The sequence below is a fragment of the Manacus vitellinus genome, unplaced genomic scaffold (assembly GCF_001715985.3).
Source record: "Manacus vitellinus isolate BGI_N305 unplaced genomic scaffold, ASM171598v3 scaffold_22_pilon, whole genome shotgun sequence".
Taxonomy (NCBI): domain Eukaryota; kingdom Metazoa; phylum Chordata; class Aves; order Passeriformes; family Pipridae; genus Manacus; species Manacus vitellinus.
Window position 1 is genome coordinate 13,407,144 of NW_021939632.1, and position 18,713 is coordinate 13,425,856.

The following is an 18,713-nucleotide window of genomic DNA, read 5'->3' on the forward strand; positions in this document are numbered from 1 at the left end:
TTGGTGGTTTTAAGAGGCTCCCTAGAATTTTTCTGTTTTTATTTCTGTTGTCACTGGTAAAAATCTAAGTATTTAAAGGAGAGCAACTGTCTGACCCATGCTGGGAGCTGCAAGAGGTGCCACTTCAGTTTCCATTGTTTGTTCTCTAAACCATGTATATGAGCCAAACTAATTTGTTATACTTACTTAGCCCAAATGAAACTGGGAAACCTGTTGTAATTTTTGAAGATTTAGAAGACGTAAAGCTATTTAATACACCTAATTTTACAATTTCAGATGTGTGCTGTAAATTATACTATATAGTGTTTGATGTTGAATATTAAACTGAAAGATTTATTTAAAAAAAGAGGCTGGTGATATTTCAGTGTTTGAGTATTTGTCTCGTTGTTAGGGAGGATTAGTAATTTACAGCATTTGCTACCAAAAGGCAGATCAATAATATTGTGTGTTCTGGCCACCAGAATTTATACTACACATGTGATTATTGAGTTCTTTGTCATAAATTCAGTCTTTCATCCTGATATCTGATTGTAGCAGAATGAACAGTAAAATCCTTATTATTTATCATGGGATACTGTTCAAGACAGGAGACCTATTTAACCTACATACATACCCTTGGTGCCCAGGGTTTGCTTTTTGCAAAGCAGCAGCTATAAGCGCTCCTGAAGATAAGATTATTTGTATCCTGTGTGTCCTGTTGAATTAGGACTGAAAACAGAAATGCTCTTGGCAAAGCTGTCACAGTTTTTTAGTTCATTTTTGCAAATGAGTGGCCTGCAGCAGTGGGGGTTGGGCAGACCTGGAATTGGAAAGCAGGGAAGTGTCAGAGAAGCAGGCACATCCCTGCATCACTATTACAAATGTAATTCATGAAATATCTTTTCTTCTCCACCTCTCTGCTACATGTAACTGACCATTGTCTGTCACAGCTACATGTGGTACAGAGGTGGGAGGAACACTCAGAGTTACAGATTGGAACAGAGCATTTTAACCAGCTAAAAACACCCTCAGAGATTGTTATTTTTTCCTTTCTTGACAGTTTCCGACCTAACGTACTTGGCCTAGATGATCTTACTTGTCACTGTCTGTCCTTTTGTTTCTCAAAACAGGGTGCTCAACCCAGTTGAGGTCATCCTCTTGATTTCTCTTGATTAATCTTCCATCACAAAACAACCTTGTGATGGAAGTAATCAGGCATGTGGGGGGGCATGGGGGTGGGAAATGTCTCAGAACCCAGAGACCTCCTCCCTGCTTAGGGAGAGGTTCAAGAGTATATGACCTTACCCTTTCTCCTCTCCCTCTGGGAAATCTCCGTTCTAGATCCCCAGATGAGCCATCTCTATCGTTGGGGGCAACCTGGTAACTGCATTTTCTGGCATTAGGAGAAGAGGATTTTAGCATTTCAGGATGACCTGAAGTCCTGTTCAGTACCCTGGAAAGCTCATCTAATAGGAGAGTCCTGGAAGGATTCCTCACTGCTAGACAGCAGGTACTTGTGCAAGCAGTGTTTGGAGGGCAGGGGAGAGTGGTCTAGAGCTGTGCATAGAGAAAACTGTGCAAGGAAAGCACCCGGAAGACCCAGGTAGTGGCAGAGAGATAGGGACCAGTGGAGTGACAGTGAGGACTTTATCTAACCATTTGTTGAACAGATCAGAGACTTTATGTCTCTGTCGCCCAGAGGTTGTTGTGTGGATTCCCCAGCTCTAATACAGAGTTTGATACAGTCATCATTTCTTCCAAATATTAACCTGTGCCTCTTCTGTTAACACAGATGTTAAACAGTTACTAGATGTCTGGTTGGATATTTAGTTTGTGAGACAAAATGAGTTCCAGCAATCCCCTGCTAGCAGATAAGAAATCATCAGAAAATGTAGCATTTACAAAATGTAATAATTGAAGAAAACAAAATACTGGAGATAAATCATGATGTGACTAAGCTATGAGAGTTGGAGCTGCTTGATTTCTTTCTTTTTAAAGAAAGTACTTTTGGTCAAATAGACTATAATGGATCTGATGAAAGAGAATTTCTGAAAGAAATAACTGCTGCCACTCTACTTAGGTTAGACTGCAATAATGAATGACATTAGTAATTGTTTTCTATTTCTGAACACACAGCAGACTTAGAGCACCATTACCGTTCTTATGAAATCTGTTTCTTTCCGTTTATTCATTAGTAAATATTAGCTCATGAAGGCTGTTAAATATCTCTCCTTTTCAGTCATCTGATTTGCTACTTGTGAAATGGCAGTTTACATTGTCTGGACCCAGCAATTCCATCAATGTTATCATCCAAGTGCAAGCAGCCAGTGAATTTTTAGAGGCTGTCTCAGATAGGCCTGTGTATGGGAGTCTGCTCTTATCCTCTGCTAATAAATGCTTCATCTTTGCTTGTAATTGTGGCAGAATGGAAATGGTGCTTAGGAGCCTGGCTGTGAGATTGCAGCAAATGGCTGCAACCTATGTTTAATGTAGTGACACTAATGAATTCTGAGAATTAATTTTCAGCTAAGAAAGCATGATGAAAGATACTAGAATTTCAAATTAGGTAATGGATTGACTTTCGTTAAGGCAAACATGTACAATATTTGTTTCCTTTTCAATCTGTACTTAGCCTTCCTGTTATTTTAGATTCAAAAAATAGCAGACCAAATATATTTTCATCATACTTTATTTGAAACCCATCTTGTAGTAGATTTGCTAGTCAATTTGCTCAGGTCAAACTAATGCACTATGTTTTGGTTTTTTTTTTAAATTTCTTTAGGCCAAACAAATTGGCTGAATTTGCAGGTGCAGCACATTTACTGGTTTTATGAGTAATTGCAGTATGGTTGATGTTTGACAGTGCCTAAGCTAACTGTCCAAATTGGTCTTAAATGAATGCTCAGATGAGCAGCTGAAGAGCTGAAGATATTTTAGTTTTCTCCTTTCCTCAGAAGCAAATCCTTCAGTGATAAGACTTCTTAATGTTGTTTTTTACTTGCACAACACTCGCACTGATTGCAGAATATTTTCTGATAAGTGAAACTGTAAAAGCTGTTTTGTTACTGTACTCTTCCAAATGTTTATATCACTGAATTTTTGTGTATTACTTCTCAATTTCTCTTTTCTGACCTGTGCGTTAGGTATATCTCCTGACTGAATTTACTGGCAACTTTGAACTCAGACACCCATATGATTAACTTTTCCACATATATTTCTAAGTCAGGGTGCAGGTCAGTAAAAAACTCTGTGATAATGCTCACCTTTGTGCAGGCTTTAGCACTGTAAGAGCTGATATTCTTTTTTTTTTTCCTGAAGAGCGTTACAGTGTCAATTCTGCTTCCAGTGAAGGAGATGATACCTTTCTGAACACTTGCAGTGACACTGGCAGTCTGATGTGTCATTCTTCATTAGCACATAGGTAGTGGCCCAGGGACCCTTATTTTACAGATGATGTTGAATAAGTACTGCAGCAGCAGCAGGCATTCATGTTGCACTAAAAGCAACACAGTTGAAATTACAGTGTGTAGAAGCAGAGCATGTAAGTACACCTCAGAATATTAATGGATCTTATCTACATAGAGAGGAATTAGGACAAAGGAATATACACCAAGAGGAGAAACATAAGGACAATCTTTTCAGTGTCACATGACAGCTCTCCATCCTGCCTTCCATTACAGCAGGCCTGGTGATACATCGAATGGGCACTGAGTATTTGAGTACACACTGAGCCCACAGTACCTACTGTGACTAAGCTGCAAGCTGGTTACCACATTTGAAACATCAGAAGGAGTAATTTCTGGGAGTCACCGTGTCAACACCTCTGCTGTTTTAGAGCTAAAGGAGAGTGTATGTGCCATACACAGTTGAATTCCCTATGGCCTGCTGTGTTCCTAAAGTGCTAGGAACTTGCTGTTTAACTTGATGGATTAAACCAACCTCAGTGGAACTGTACATTCTCCTGTCAGTCTCTCCCCTGAAATGAAGTAGAAGTACTTATACACAAAGTTACAGACATGAATGTGAGCAGCTCTCCCTCACTCTTGCACAGCTGTTAGTTATGAGCTCTCTGCTTTGTTGTGTCATCTCACTAACCATCTGAAAGAGCTCTTTTCTTCCAATGCAGGCACAAACTTGGCACAATAGTAGGTTTGCTATGTCTGAGCTTGGAACAGAGTTTGATCACAGAATCATGTTGATATGTCTTATGTCATTACCTTGGTCATCCTGTCATTTAACAAACTTTGAGTTGCGTGTCAAGTGAAATCCTAAGTGACCACAGGTCGCAGAAGTACCCTACTACCAGAGAACAAAGGCTGCATATAGATGAAACAATAGATAAACATCAGTAGTTGCAAAGGTGAAGAGTAGCATGCACACAAAGTGATAGTCAGTGGGGCAGGACTATACAACAAAAGCAAAGGTAGTCCTAAAGTAGACTTCAAGATCACCTCCCTCACAGAACTTACCTATGCTCATTAAAACACCTGCCAGACCTAAACAGCTCACAGTTCAGTTATGTAATAGAGAAGCTAAGAATTTTTTCTCCAAAATGTTTTTCTTCTGTCTCTTCTTGTTGGGGTTCCTTAATGAATGCAATATCCTGGACATTTGGATGTTTCACCTAGGGTCCATCTATATAGAAAAAATAGAGTGTGTCTAGAGGTACATTGTTCCAGAGCTCAGAGTATAATTCATATTAATAATTACATGCCACCAGGTCAAAGGTCTGTATGTTCTTCACACTTTTGATAAATGCAAGATATCCTGTCTGGAATTGTGTGATTTATTGAAAAGAATCCATTTAAACTCTAATGTTATTATCTGAAAAGCAACTGCCTCTTGCAGTAGGACAAAGGGTAATGATTTTAAACTAAAAGAGAGTAGATTCAGACTAGATACTGAGAAGATATTTTAGCCATTGAAGGTGGTGCAACACTGTAACAGGTTGCCCAGAGAGGTGGTAGATGCCCCATCCCTGGAAACATTCAAAGTCAGGTTGAACAGACCTCTGAGCAACCTGATGTAGTTGAAGATGTCCCTATGCATTGCAGGGGATTGGACTAGGTGCCCTTGAAAAGTCCCTTCCAGCAGAAACTATTCTATGACTTAGGTTCACTTGGATTCAGTTTTAGTACTGAAAAATTCCTTATGTAATCAAATTCAAAAGAAAATGTATATATTAACAATATAACATAAATACTGTAAATTTGTAATTATTGACAGAATGGTAAAAATCACGAGTGCATGAGCTTTTCAGACTGAAATCTCAACTTTGGATACTTACCATCAGTCTGTGATTTTGTATACTGCATAGCTTTTGTTGTTTTGTTCTCTTTTCCCTTGCCTTCCTGATTAATGTTGTCTTTCTTTCCAAATGCTTTTTTCCTTTTTCTCGGGAAACATGAATTTGAGCAGGATTGGCATGGACTATATTGTCTGTGTGGTTGTATTGACTTTTAAAAGCCCCAGATTACAAAAAGGAAAAGAAGTAGGGGGGATTGTCAGAACCTGTTCAAGGCTAGTGATGGATCTTTTCATGGAGGGGAAGGACTGGTATTTATAGCCTTGTGCTCAGAGGGATGAAGATAAACCAGGCTGTGTTACTTTAGTGTTTCAATCAGGAGGCTGCAGTTCAAGCCTATAGCAAAATTCACCAAAAATAGTTCCAAAACTGGTAACACATTCTACAGGCTTTCTTTTCTGGACCTGGTGTACAAAGAAGAGGTTGGCAAAGTGATTTTCAGGAACCTAAATTATTGAAGTTGTGTTCAAAGATGTTTCAGGATCATTTTAAGATCAGAATTTAGGCTTCAGTAAAGTCTTTGAGGTGAGGCTAAACTTTAATAATTTGCTAATGTGTTTGATAGTATTTTAAATCAAATAATTTGTATTTTTTAATGTAGTATAAATTTTGTACATTGTTATTGATATTACTAGAATAGAAATTCTAAAAGGTATTAGTTTCATTGAAGTGTTTGCTAAAATGGTAGTCTTTATTTGTGATATTTGGGTCTGCAAAGGAAGTACTTTAGGTGTATCACTTAATATCAGCAAATCTGAGAAATAATTGTGAAGTATGTAATATAAATGCATCTCATCAAAAAAATTCATTTTGAGCTATAATTTCCTGATAGGTACTAGAAGGTCTGATCCTGTTAGACCATTCTTCTATTTGAATGGTATTATTTCAGCTTTATTATACAGAAAATAATTCAACCTGAGTGATGGCTTCTTCAGTTTTGACTGTTGGTTACATAAATTAGCATGGTACTTAATTTTATGCTAATTTAATAGGATGTATTTCTTTACTCATTACTGGTTCACCTGTTCCCATCACAGACAGCACTTTGGTACTCTGGCTAGCATTTAATTCTGACTGATTCCTTTCTTTTCCATACTGAATCATACAGGCTTGCTGAATTTTGTGTAATTATGCTAACACTTGTCATTGCAATATAGAATATCTACCTGTAGCATTCATTTAAAAACCAAGGCTATATATTAAATTGTTCTGATTACTGTTGTATCACAGGTTTCAGTCGTGGTTTTTAATAGGCTGTATCCTACAGTTCGTAATCAAACTCTCATTGGAGAATAGAGAGAAAATTAAAGTGAATAAAGTATTTTCTATTCATCTTAGATTAAGTTTTATGTATATTAACTGTACAGCACTTACAAGATAGGATGCCATTTTTTCCTAGTAACCTAGTTACAGTTAAAAAGAGGGATTAAATAAGCTCAAATTTGTAGCCTTTATGCTGGTACACTTGTAGGGTGAATTCACTTAGCTAAATATTTTACGCCAGATTTATTGCAATGTAGAGGAAGAGACTTTTTACATATTGAGGAACTCAGATTTGTGGAAAAAGAAACTACTGTACAGTAACAGCCACACAGTAAGCTGACCCAAATCATGCTGTAATGAAATAACATCATTGCCTGAGACCCCTATTTCTCTGTCACAGGTGTCTAATCAAAGATTTTGAAAAGCGTCCTTCAGTTACCCATCTTTTGGAGCACCCATTTATTAAACAAGTACATGGTAAAGACATGTCTCTGCGAAAACAGCTGGCTGAGCTCATCCAAGAACAACAGCAGCTGGGCTCCAGAGCCAAAACAAGGTACTGTACTGTACAAGGTACTGTATGTACCAACATACATGCTACAGCCCTCCTTCCCTACACTAATCCTGCGAGCACAAATTGAAACTTCCAATGCACAGACATTTACTGTTTCAAATGATCATATTAATGCATTGACTAGCAGTATTATTAGCAGCAAGTGCTGCTTGCCATGTAAATGCAAAAAATGCGTTTTCCCTTTGATACTTCTTAAAGCTAGTTTGATCAGCCATAATGCAATCTACTCCTTTGCGTTCTTGCTCCCACTGAACTCTGATCTGTAAGTGTTCTCTTTTGGGTCAGTCAGAGATGCTAATAATTTCAGAATGTTCTGGTTTGTGGAAGTATGTATTGGCATGAAAAATTATATTGTACTTTGGTAACAGATCTTTGAAAAATACAACTGTATTCACATGACTACTGGAAAAGGTTAAGAACACTTTAAAGATTGCTGTTTGATTAGATGCTATTAGTAAGAAGGCTGTTCAGTACTTAAAGTAATTGCTTTGTCTGTAGTTTAATAATAGCTGCTATTTTTCATTCAACCTAGTTATTTACTTTAAAATGTGCTTAGAAAGCAATGCATGTTTATCAGCAGCAGTGGGATCTTTTACTTTTCAGGCTGACTGTCTTAGTTTAGTTGTTGTCCAGAGGGTGGCAGAATTTCACTGTTTCAGAAGAATTAAATGCAAATGAACACACTGTCCCAAGCTCAGCAATCATTCTGTAATATGAAGTTTGTCTAGAGTTAGATGTGCTCTGGCCCATTTTTATAAACAAACACCTACTAATGCTGATGAAGAAAATTAAATGTCATGATTCGTAAGTCATAAACATGTATATACTACAAGCCGTAAGACTCTGTAGCTTAAATGCTAAAAGCCCAAACAAAAATGTAGAAGTTAAAGGTATAGCTGTAAGTACAGTTTCAAGGTGAATTTGACTTCTGTGGGTGGGTTTTTGGTGGTTGGTTTTGTGGGGGTGTTTGTTGTTGGGGGTATTCCTTTGTTTGTTTGTTTTCTGGAAAAACATACCAGGAACTGCTCACTGTGGGTGAGGGAGCTATGCCAGTGTTACAGTGGAAGTTTCTGCTTTATCTGGCTGCCTAAGCATAGCTCCCCCATGTAGCATCTCACAGATCATGTTGCCTACAGCTATGCTGTGGCTGGCCCAAAAGGTATGGGAGTTTTTCCAGCTGTTGACCAAATTGCAGATATAGGCAGAGTGAAATGATTGTTGTGCTAAGAGGAGCTCTGAAATGGACTCGTCATGGTATTCCAGTACATTCTTCTAGGATCGAGCTCCATAATGTGGAGTGACAAAGAGTCAAGACCAAGACATTTCTTTTCTGAAGCCTGTCCATGTATTAACTGAGAGTTAATACAGACAAGCTTCTGCACCTTATGCATGACTGGAATGTAGGAAGGCTTTTGCTTCCCAGCTCCCTCAGTATGAATCACCTAAGGAAGTTTAACTCCTTGTCTGTTCTGTAGCACCTAACCCTACTTAAATATTTTGTTTGAAAACAAAAATCTTTCTGATTGTTTTAGCATTAAACTACTATGGTATCCTTACTTGTTCTGTGAAGCACTAGCCCTCTGTGCTCAGGGCTGAGAGCATGCTCTGTGAGGACAAAAATTTAGTGATCATTTACCATTGACATTGACAACATGTTGTTCAGAATAATTTTCTGAAGATTTGAAACTTGATCAAATTTATATAAACTTTAATGGGATAGCAAAAGCATATCCCTGCAAAATATCAAGTCTGTGGGCCAGACAGTTAATACTGGACTACAAACATAAGATTATTACAAAAGAACCAACCACCAAGAGCATCTAATTATGATTTTCCCCAGAGGATAGACATAACCTCATAATAGTAAAAAGCTTGGCTCTGTAATAGGGATATTGTACCCCCTAGGAAAATTGTTACCAATTAAAAGCCTTGAAAACCTCTGTTATGCTTTTATAACATAATTTTCGATACAGAATATGACATGCAGAAGAATATATGACCAGATGGTACTGTAAAAAATTGACTGGCATTCATTTGTAGTGATCTGTAGAAGTCATCTGAATGTATAGTCATCACTTCAAAGTAAATAGGCCAATTCAAACCCATGTTAAGTAAAACCCTTCTATTATACCGTTGAATATATGTGCATGGTTTTTTGTTTATTGATGCACCCATGATAGGTACAATGAAATGTACATTAATTTCCTGGTGTTCAGACATAAAGAAGAATAGACACCCTTTTTTAGGAGTACAGCAACACTACAGATCAATCATTTAAAAGATAAATAAGAGAAAATGTTCCCAGAGCACAGGCTGAAAAGTTCCAGAAATGGGAAAATCATCAGGATGCTTGGGTTAACAGCACTTCTTTGAGGAAGCCAGGGAGTTACTGGTGATGACAACTGATCAGGAGGCATCTGTGTTTTGTCTTTTATGAAAGTCTTCCAGGATCAGTGTTTTGGATTTGCATCTTTTGATTCTGTACTGACTCAGCACCCGTGGGGTTTTTCATAGGGTTCTCTTTCCAATAGTCATGCCAGTTTTGCCTATTTTGATGCATCACTTAAGGTCATTGTGCCTAAGAGCGAGCCTGCAGACTAGAAAGTCAGTACTAATGATTTAGAGCGTATGATGGAGAGACATGGAGAGCTGATCTAGCAGTGCACTGCTAATGAGAAGGAGAACTGGCTTCTTTCATTTTCCCACAGCTCCCAGGACCAAGCTCATGATGCTGTTTTTATTGCAGCTTCAGTGATTGTCAAAAACCTTCTGAGCTAGAACTTCTACAGTAAGAGAAAATAACTAAGCCAGCAGAAACACACAAATAATTTTCTACTCTCTTAGTGATTGCAGAGAGGTGCCTCAGGTGATATAGCTGAAGTGAAGGAGGGAATGCTTCGCATGACCATTAATAAGGGGGAGAGTGGCAGAAAGAAGCAAGCTGTCCCCTTCTGGGATGACCCCTGGAGTCACAGACTGAAACATCTCCTTATTTTAGTTTCTTTCATTCTTCTTTTGTAGACTTCGTAGTGTGCAGTATAGCTAGGCTTCAGCACATTTCTTCAGGCCTCTGAACTGAAGGGGCACTTTGTTGGCCTTGAGCTCAAGGGAGTCTGCTAACACAAACATTTGTTGCTATCATCTGTTTGTTGCTGACAAACATATATTGTCACTTTTCCATGAGGCAACTTACTAGGGAATTTTATATTCTGTAAATTCCTTTTGGTTAAAAATGAAAAATAAAATGTTTATGCTAGTAAAAGACTATTTTTAAGATTAAAAATGGCATTAACAATTCTTCCTACTTTTTTTGCTGAAAAAGATACTCTTTAAAACTTTTCCACCAGCTCTATTTTTCTCTAAATTATTTACATCAGTGAGATCTTCTATCCTTATGCAAATAGGTGTTTCCAGTTTCAGAAAAAACAGCCAGAATACCTCTTTTTCCATACTTGTAATGAGAAAGAAGATTCTTTTTTTCCATCTGTTGGCATCTTTTTAGACTGAAATCCTTGAGTTCTGCCATTTCAGCATTAGCACTTCACTCCTGCAATGCCTGTTTCTTATACTCTAATGTGGAAAAACTTGCTGAGGAAGTCCAATGTCACAACTGTGTAAGGGTGAGCTCCAGGTATTATCTTGCTTATCCATATCCCTTTTATACACTATCACTTAACTGTGTGTGTGTTTCCTAACAGTACCAGGGCATAATTGCTAATTAGCAACAATACACTTTTCATTAACAGCTTTGACATAGAAACAATTATATGAAATTAATTCTAAGAAACTTATTCAGTGTTAAATAGTCCTCTAGTTCTATTCTTGTAAAAGTTCTTCAATCCTTGAAAAACAGAGGTTAGTACATCAGAACAGTGCTTCACATATACTCATTCCAGCTATGCTGAATTTTTCTTCCCCATCTGTTCTAAGAAATACATCATTACTTTCTAACACATGGATACTGATTTCTAGTTGGTCTTGGGGGTCACAGCATCTCTTATTCCCATCAATATATAGCTGCTTCTAGGCAGGAAGCATTTCTTAAAATCAGAGAGGATGCTGTCACAGGCTCTCACTCATTTTTTCCTATTTTTTTTCTGGTTGTATTTTTTCTTTAATTTACCAATTCTACATTCACACAAAGACTGTGAGATGGTTGTTCAAATAGTTTCCTGATGCATGATAACATTGTGAGAACAAGAAATGTCTTTCATTCCTGAAGACTTGTACCTCATGTAGTATTAAACTGGAGAATGGGAGAAAAATAAGGAATCTAAGTTACAGTAAGGTGTGGACAATAGAACATGCAAATGTTGGTCAGGAATGATAAGCAGAACTATAAAAATATTTTTGTTACAGTAATAACTGAGTATTGATAAGACGCAGTGTGTCTGAGTGTGACTAATGCTGTATTCTCTAACTAAAAAGGGTACACAAGTCAAGTCAACCCTAAACTTGCTATATTTCAGAAATAAGTTCTTCAAGATAGAAATTTGTGTGATTGCATGTCAGTAAAATACTAAGAGTGTTTAGGCACCCTCTGAATTACAGTGCAAAAACATGGTAGAGGTTTGTGTTCTGTTCCTCATTCTCCCTCTGGATTGCTGTGTAACCTCTGTTCTATCATTTGCTGTCAATATTTCTCTGTTCCTTCACTTATGAAATGGCTGCTAATAGCTTTACTCAATATATTATACCTACAAAAAATAGACAGCGGTTTGTCTGAGGCAAGAACTTTATCTTTTACTTGTTCTATAAAGCTGTAATATACCTTTGGTCACTGTAAACCTATTGTTGAAGAGAAACATTCATGGTGCCTGAAGCTCTAGCCATTTTAATTTTCATTCTTTCTGCCCATAGATTCTGAGGAGGCTCTGGGAAGGCTCTAGGCAAAGATTATGGATATTGTTAATTTTCACTTAACAGTAAATATTCACTCTGTGTAGGCTATATTTTTGTTAAACAGTGTTTGTGTTTGATAATCCATTAAGGGAGATTATGAGAGAGCTGCTCACTTTCCAAATATGTGTTTTGATCTCTTGAACTCATTCACGTGGTCTGTTGCCTTTTTGATTTGTAGTGCAAGAAATTCCAACGTCGAGGCTGATTGCCAGCCTGCTGAAGGAAAAAGTTGGAAGAGATTTAGTCTCTTTCCTAGTATTGCTAAATGTTAAATGACTTGTGCTGTCTGCACTGGCAAAAGGCACTGCAAAAAGCAGGCATATTCTTTGGTGTTTAATTTATAAACTTTTGAAGTCTTTTAAGCTAGGAAGTATATCAAGTTCCATAAATAATGCTTAAAAATACAATGGAACTTGTCATAGAGACATCTTGCATCCTTTAGGATGACTTTCTCAAAAAAGTAAACTTTCCATTTTATTCCATTAAAAAAACCAAAACCTAAAATGTTTTTGTGGCTTATGAGTAGAAGTAATGGAAAACTGTAGGATTTTTAATCTAACTGAAGGCCTTGAAAAGTACTGACCATCAGCAAAAGGGAATGAAAGTAAAATGTTCTGGGTTTTTCTTTTCCCATTTGAATGTCCATCAATTAAGAAATTACTTATTTACGCTCAGTCTTAAAATAACAAATTGTTTTATCCAGAATAACATGGAGGGGAAAATCTGAAGAAGAAAAGTCACAACAGCATGTGAGATGGAAAAACTCAAAGGTAGTAACAGATCTATTAGCTGCCTTTGGACTGTGGTGGAGAAGCAGAACATCAAGGAGGAAAATACATGATTAAAACCTTAGAAGTGGAGACAGGGAAGAAGAATCTTCAGAGAACACATTCTAAAAATTTTGCCCTTGGTAATATTCTTTGAAGCCATCTTTCAGTATTTTAGATACTGTGGGTTCCCATGTGGCATTTGGCTGCTCTTTCAAAGGTGTTAATGTGGGGCAGCCACATGAAATGCAGTAGACAAGTCTATATTAATTTCAAAGTAACAAAAATGTTTAGTAATTACCAGTTGGCATCTACATTTATTATGTAAGCCCTGTCTATCAAATGTCACTGGAGTAGAAGTTGAGCAAAACCATGGTCTTCTGTATTTCCTCAAGTGACTAATAACTTCTGTTGTAAAAATTCTATAATGATTTGATGTTTGAAAGTTAACGTTTATCAGTTATTGAATGGTTTTGGTTACATGGTTCAAAGTGGCAGCTTCTCAATTATCGGCAGCTTTGAAGAGGCCAACTCCAGACATGGCTCATTCTTCTCTTGAGTGTTTTTCTACAAATTGGGTTCTAATGTTCCTGTCTGTAAATAGGCTTCTTCATAGGAATCAGAAAAGGTCTTCTACTGACCTCTGGTTTTAGTTTTTAAAGGAATGAAAAATTTCAGCATTTTCATGGATATGGTTTTAAAGAAGTTTGAGGTAGACAGTAAAGAGTTCAGGGTTTACAGTTCTGGGTGATTTTGGGTCAGTGTGCTGCTGCTGGTCTCAATTTAAAAGTTTGGTTTTGTAGTGGGGAACAGACAGGTGTGAAACCTTGCATTTTAAAGGATGAAATGTGAATCTGTACATCAGGAAGAATCAAACTTGAAGAAGCCTAGGGGGAAGGAAAAAAGAAATCTAAGCATTTAATAGTTTGAGAAGGCCAGGTATGTCAGGCTACCTTGTCAGATATTAGGATGAGGCTACAGTGTCTTGGCAGCTTCCTCCTTCTTATTAGCCAGCTGGATTACAGTAGCAGTCCATCCAAGGAAGTAATTCTTACAACCAGATATCTAGCTTCTCTGCCAGCTCAGATTTAGTTTTGAAAGCAATTAACTGCAAGGAACTTGATTGCATCCAGCCAGTAATTTCCTTTGGACTCAGAGTTAATAACAGAAACAGAACCAGAAATAGTCCTCTGATGCTACACACAATGTAATTTAATGCAATTTTTCCAGCCTTCATCTATATGAATATTAGGCAAATAAATTTAAAACTCTTTCTTCCCTTTTTTATTATTTTTTTCTAAATCACAAAGCTACTGTGGCTCCCCCAAAGTGACCCTTCTTCTAATTATAGTGTATGTGTTTTTACTGGAGTTACAGAGATTTTTGCTATAGCTGCAGCATTCATGTTGTAATTAAGGCTATGTCAATGTCTCTATTATGACCATGCTTCAACATATTACTCCAGGGTGAAACTTGATGTACAGGGGCAAAATTCAGTCTTTGCAATGCATGGGAAATAGGTTGTGTATCTCTGTGTGGCAGTAGCACATTCTACCTTTTATTCTTTCTCAATGTGTTGAGTATTTTTCTTGTAAATCTCAGGAATTAATTTTAAAATTGCCAATAATATAAAGAAGGACAAATACAGAAACAATTGTTCCTATGTGAGTCCTACAAGAAAACCCGAACAGTAAACATGAATGCTTACCTGCACCAGGAGAGCAAAGTAAAGGCCCTGATAATGCTAGGAGAGGAGAGAGATCAGAGAAGCAGCTTCCCCATGAATGCAAAAATTCTTGGCCTGTGTTGTTTTGTTGCTCAGGTTGGACCTGCCAGCAAGACGATGTTTCAGTCTGGAAGTCTGTGTGGTCCATCTAGCTTTTTCTTTCCCATCATGGGCTTAATAGCGGGGATATATGAGTGTATAGCTATTTACAGTGCACTTCTATTGCTGTGACTGGTGTCTAATACAAAAAGAGGTTACTTTCTTTCAAATTGTTTCTTTCCCACAAGTAGAACAAATTAATACTTCCTGCCATCTTCATGAAATTGTTCTCCCCAGGGAGAAATGCTTCTCGCCTTTTGCTCCTCCAAAATCCAAGAAAACTGTCCCTTCCAGCTATTCCTGCCTGAAGAAAAAGGCAAAGGGAAAGTGCTTGGGAGGATAGTCTTTTTCAACAGGCATTGCTCATCACTAGATTTCTGGAACAAACCTTATGCTGTGCTTCAGGTCCCTTCCAACCCAAACTATTATGTGATTCCGTAACAAAGTTAGGTGCCTTGAGTGACTGGTCCTTTATGTCAGTTCTTTTAACAGTGAAGAGACTGCATCTTCCAGGGGTTGATTCAGAACATTGCTGGAAACTTAAGGCAAATATAGCACCTTTGATTTTCCTTTGGCTTAGAACTTGTACTGAAAAAACGGCTGATAATTCTACTTTTTACGGAAAAAACATACTGAGAGTTATTTCCCTAATTAAGAGTGTTTTCTTCTGCTTTTTTTTAGAATTTTTTTATTATATTTTAAAAGCAGATTATATTTCTGATGTAAAGTTGTGGAAATAATTAAAGGTTACTGTTTGTGTTTTTCCTTTTCCACTCTGTCAATGCATCTGCAGGACGTAGGGTCAGTAGAAAACTGATGAGACCAGCAGGAGATTTGAAGCTAATGTGATGTTATGCTCCTAATATCCTCTTCCTAATCATGTACTTAGGAAAATGAGTTAAGCACAAGAAAATATGTGCTCAAAGGTATATATGTTTTACTTATGTTTGACTAAAACTAGTTTCCTTATTTATTTACAAAGTGTGAAAAGGAACCCTTTCCAATAAAAAAGATTGATTCGTTTATCACTTAAGGAGAACAAACAGCAGGAGTTTAATACACAATCAGATAGCAGATTAGTTTACAAAGCCATTCTGCAATTAGACATGCTTAGGTTTGAATGTGCCTTCTTATCCCTCCACCTCGCACCTCTGGTAGATACATCCGTACTTGCAGCTCGTTGCAATTCAATATTGTGTCTGTGATGTTTTGCTCCAGGAAGAAAAAGCTTCACAGATGAGTTATATTAGCTATTGCTTTTTTGGTTACATCTCCATGAAGGGAAGCAACTGTTCAACTGTTTGCTTCATTTGTAAACCAGGGAGTGCTCCCATCTCTAAATGATTTAAATTATTTACAACAGCATTTTTCTGTAAAGTAAGAGGTTGAATTCCAGTTTGAAAGGGAAAAAACAGTTAAAAAAACCCAGTAGTACATTAGGCTACTTACATGCATACCCACTCCTTCAAGGATCTGGCTTGTTAGCAAAGTGTAATGTTCTTGCATATAGTGACTCTTAAAAAAAAAAACCAAAAAGAAAACACAACCTAATCAAAGACCAGAAAATGGAAAATTTAATTGAATGGAACTTTGAACAAATAAAAATGATTGCCATGCTACCCACGGGAAATAATACCCACTGTAACAATTTTTCTTTCATATCTTATTATTTGTGTTGTTGTGTCCTTCTTTCATTTCTTCATATGTACAATATCAATCAAACTACCATCTCTGGGAATGTAGTGGGACTGTCAGCAAAACCTGCCGTCTTCCCGCTGTTTCATTTTCTAGTTGATGAAAGAGTTTGCACAGTTTTATTTAGTTATTATTCAAATAAACCATTACAGAACAGTTTTCCAGAACTCATTGAGTAGCCAAAAGGAAAGAAGGAAAATTAATAAAAATAGAAATAAAAAAATTATGATCTTTAAATGTGATTTACAATTGTCTGTGAAGCTGTACTCGTGGCTAACACTCTTCTCCTCCCCCTTTGTTAAAGGCTTTCCATGCTATAATTCTTCTGATGGTATAATAGCTCTTGGATATGAAAACATTCTCTTTACTGAATGCAAGCTGACTAGCTTCAAATGTAGAAGTGTACATAAAGGGCAAAAATGCAAAAGCCTCAATGTTAGTTTTTGAAAGAGGATTCCAAGAACGTATGAAGATACAATTATAGAAAAAAGACCTGCTACATCTCCATATTAACCTTGAACATTATAGATAAACTGTGTTTCCTGCACAGTTACAGTACCGATCTGTTAGTACTTGATATAATATTTAGTGTTGTTTTGGGATGTGTGACCATGTGATTCCTACTTTCTACATGGCAACCAATGCAGAAACAATCTGTCAAGGACTGTCATTGAGGATCAATGCTAAATGTTACTCAGCAGGATGCAGACTGTATCTCAGTGGGTGTCCTTCTACTATGCTTTGATTATGTTTGTTGTAAAGAAAAGCCTAGTTGTGCTTACAGCATTTATATTTCACACCCTCTGTGGAGGACATGTTACAGCCTCTTGATTTGTTCCCGTTTCAACATGATGTGTTGTTTAAAAATATATACACAGCATTTTCAAAGATTCCTTCAGTATAATCTGATTATAAAGGGGTTATGTGACAGTTTGTCTCTGCTGCTTATTGTGTGGCTTAAATCTCTGGGGACAAGCTGACTGAACATCCATACAATTTAGAATCTGATGGCAGCTGTGGTTCAAAAATGTTGGTTTGGACCAGATCTAGGGTCATCTGAGGAGGCACTTTGGCATACACCAAGGTAACAGTAAGATTTTATACTATTTATTGCTTCTTGTGGCTTCTTTAGATGACAATACTATTGACTGGGTACGTGGGGGGAACATTTAATTAAACAGAGTAGTAGTTTATTGACTTACACCAAGGAGGTAAGGGAAAAGGGGGAGAATATTTTTATGCTTTCCTGTCTGAGTGAAGAGTCGTAAGTCTACAGATAAATCTTTGCTGAGCATTGGTAGGTAGGTTATATATTGTGAAAGAGAAAGCACATATTAGAGTGGACAGCAAGCTGATGTATTGCTTTTATAAAAGGATATTGCAAGCAAAAATATGCATTTCAGAGAATGTGTCTGTTTTCTGCATGACGAAAAGTCCCTCGTGACTTCTCATTACCTCTTAACATTTGCTGTCTTTGATACACTTTTGTAACACTGGTGCTCTACTAACAAACTTCCAGACATGAACGAATACACACTAGAAGACCTTACCATGTGGATGGAGCTGACAAGTACTCTCTAGATGATGATCTGGTAAATCTAGAAGTTCTAGATGAGGTACTGTACTGTCTTGAGTAGCAGTTTCTGACAATTGTATTTCACATTTTGCCTATTCTGCTTTTTAGGCCCCTCTTAGCAGAATGAAAATAGTTTCTTCTTGCAAGCTTTTATCTCACCATGGAAAGGGGATTCTCCCATGGCCGATCTGCTACCATCACTTCATTAATATTCCATATAGTGGCATAAAAATAGTAGCAATGAATACTATTTTGTGGAAGAACTCAATTATGAGTGATGCTAGTTTAAATTATTTTTGTGAGTTTCCTAAAATGTGAAATTTAGTTATAAAGATCTAGGTTTATGTGATTTTATTTTTCTAAAATTGATTATTTATGTAGAATAATATGTTATCTACAGCTCTTGGATAAAAAGTGATAAAACAATATCAGTTTCCTATTTTGCTATATCACCTATATGCAGAGTGTCTGTAAATTTTTGCGTTGATGATTCTTACATTACATGCCATCAAGAAAAAGACATAATACTAAATTGTGGTAGTGTCCTGTTTAAAACAGTCTTTTACAACTACTTAAAATTTAATCCTTGAAAACTTATTATCCTTGTTTCATGGCCAAATAAAAAAATGAAATGGAAATATACTACGAAGTGCAGCAATAATGTGCACATCCGTTTTCCCTCCAGAAGGTTTGCTTCGCAGGCTGATATAACAAAATATGTACTAATCTTCAAAAAAGAGTTGCCATTTAACTTAGTTTTATTGCATTAGCAAGAATTTTGAAAATATTTGGTTATGTGGTTTTGGCACTTGAAAAATAATTAGTAA

General features: G+C 36.9%; 1 protein-coding gene across 11 annotated transcripts in view; it reads left to right on the forward strand.

Moving 5' to 3' along the window:
• MYO3B (myosin IIIB) overlaps positions 1 to 18,713 on the forward strand; it is a 197,306-nt gene that overhangs the window by 72,273 nt on the left and 106,320 nt on the right. For all 11 annotated transcript variants that reach the window (XM_018072678.1, XM_018072676.1, XM_018072681.1 and 8 more), the window contains 2 exons: positions 6,948 to 7,103; positions 17,830 to 17,926. In XM_018072678.1, coding sequence (XP_017928167.1) covers positions 6,948 to 7,103; positions 17,830 to 17,926 — 253 coding nt within the window. The remainder of the gene's footprint in view (positions 1 to 6,947; positions 7,104 to 17,829; positions 17,927 to 18,713) is intronic.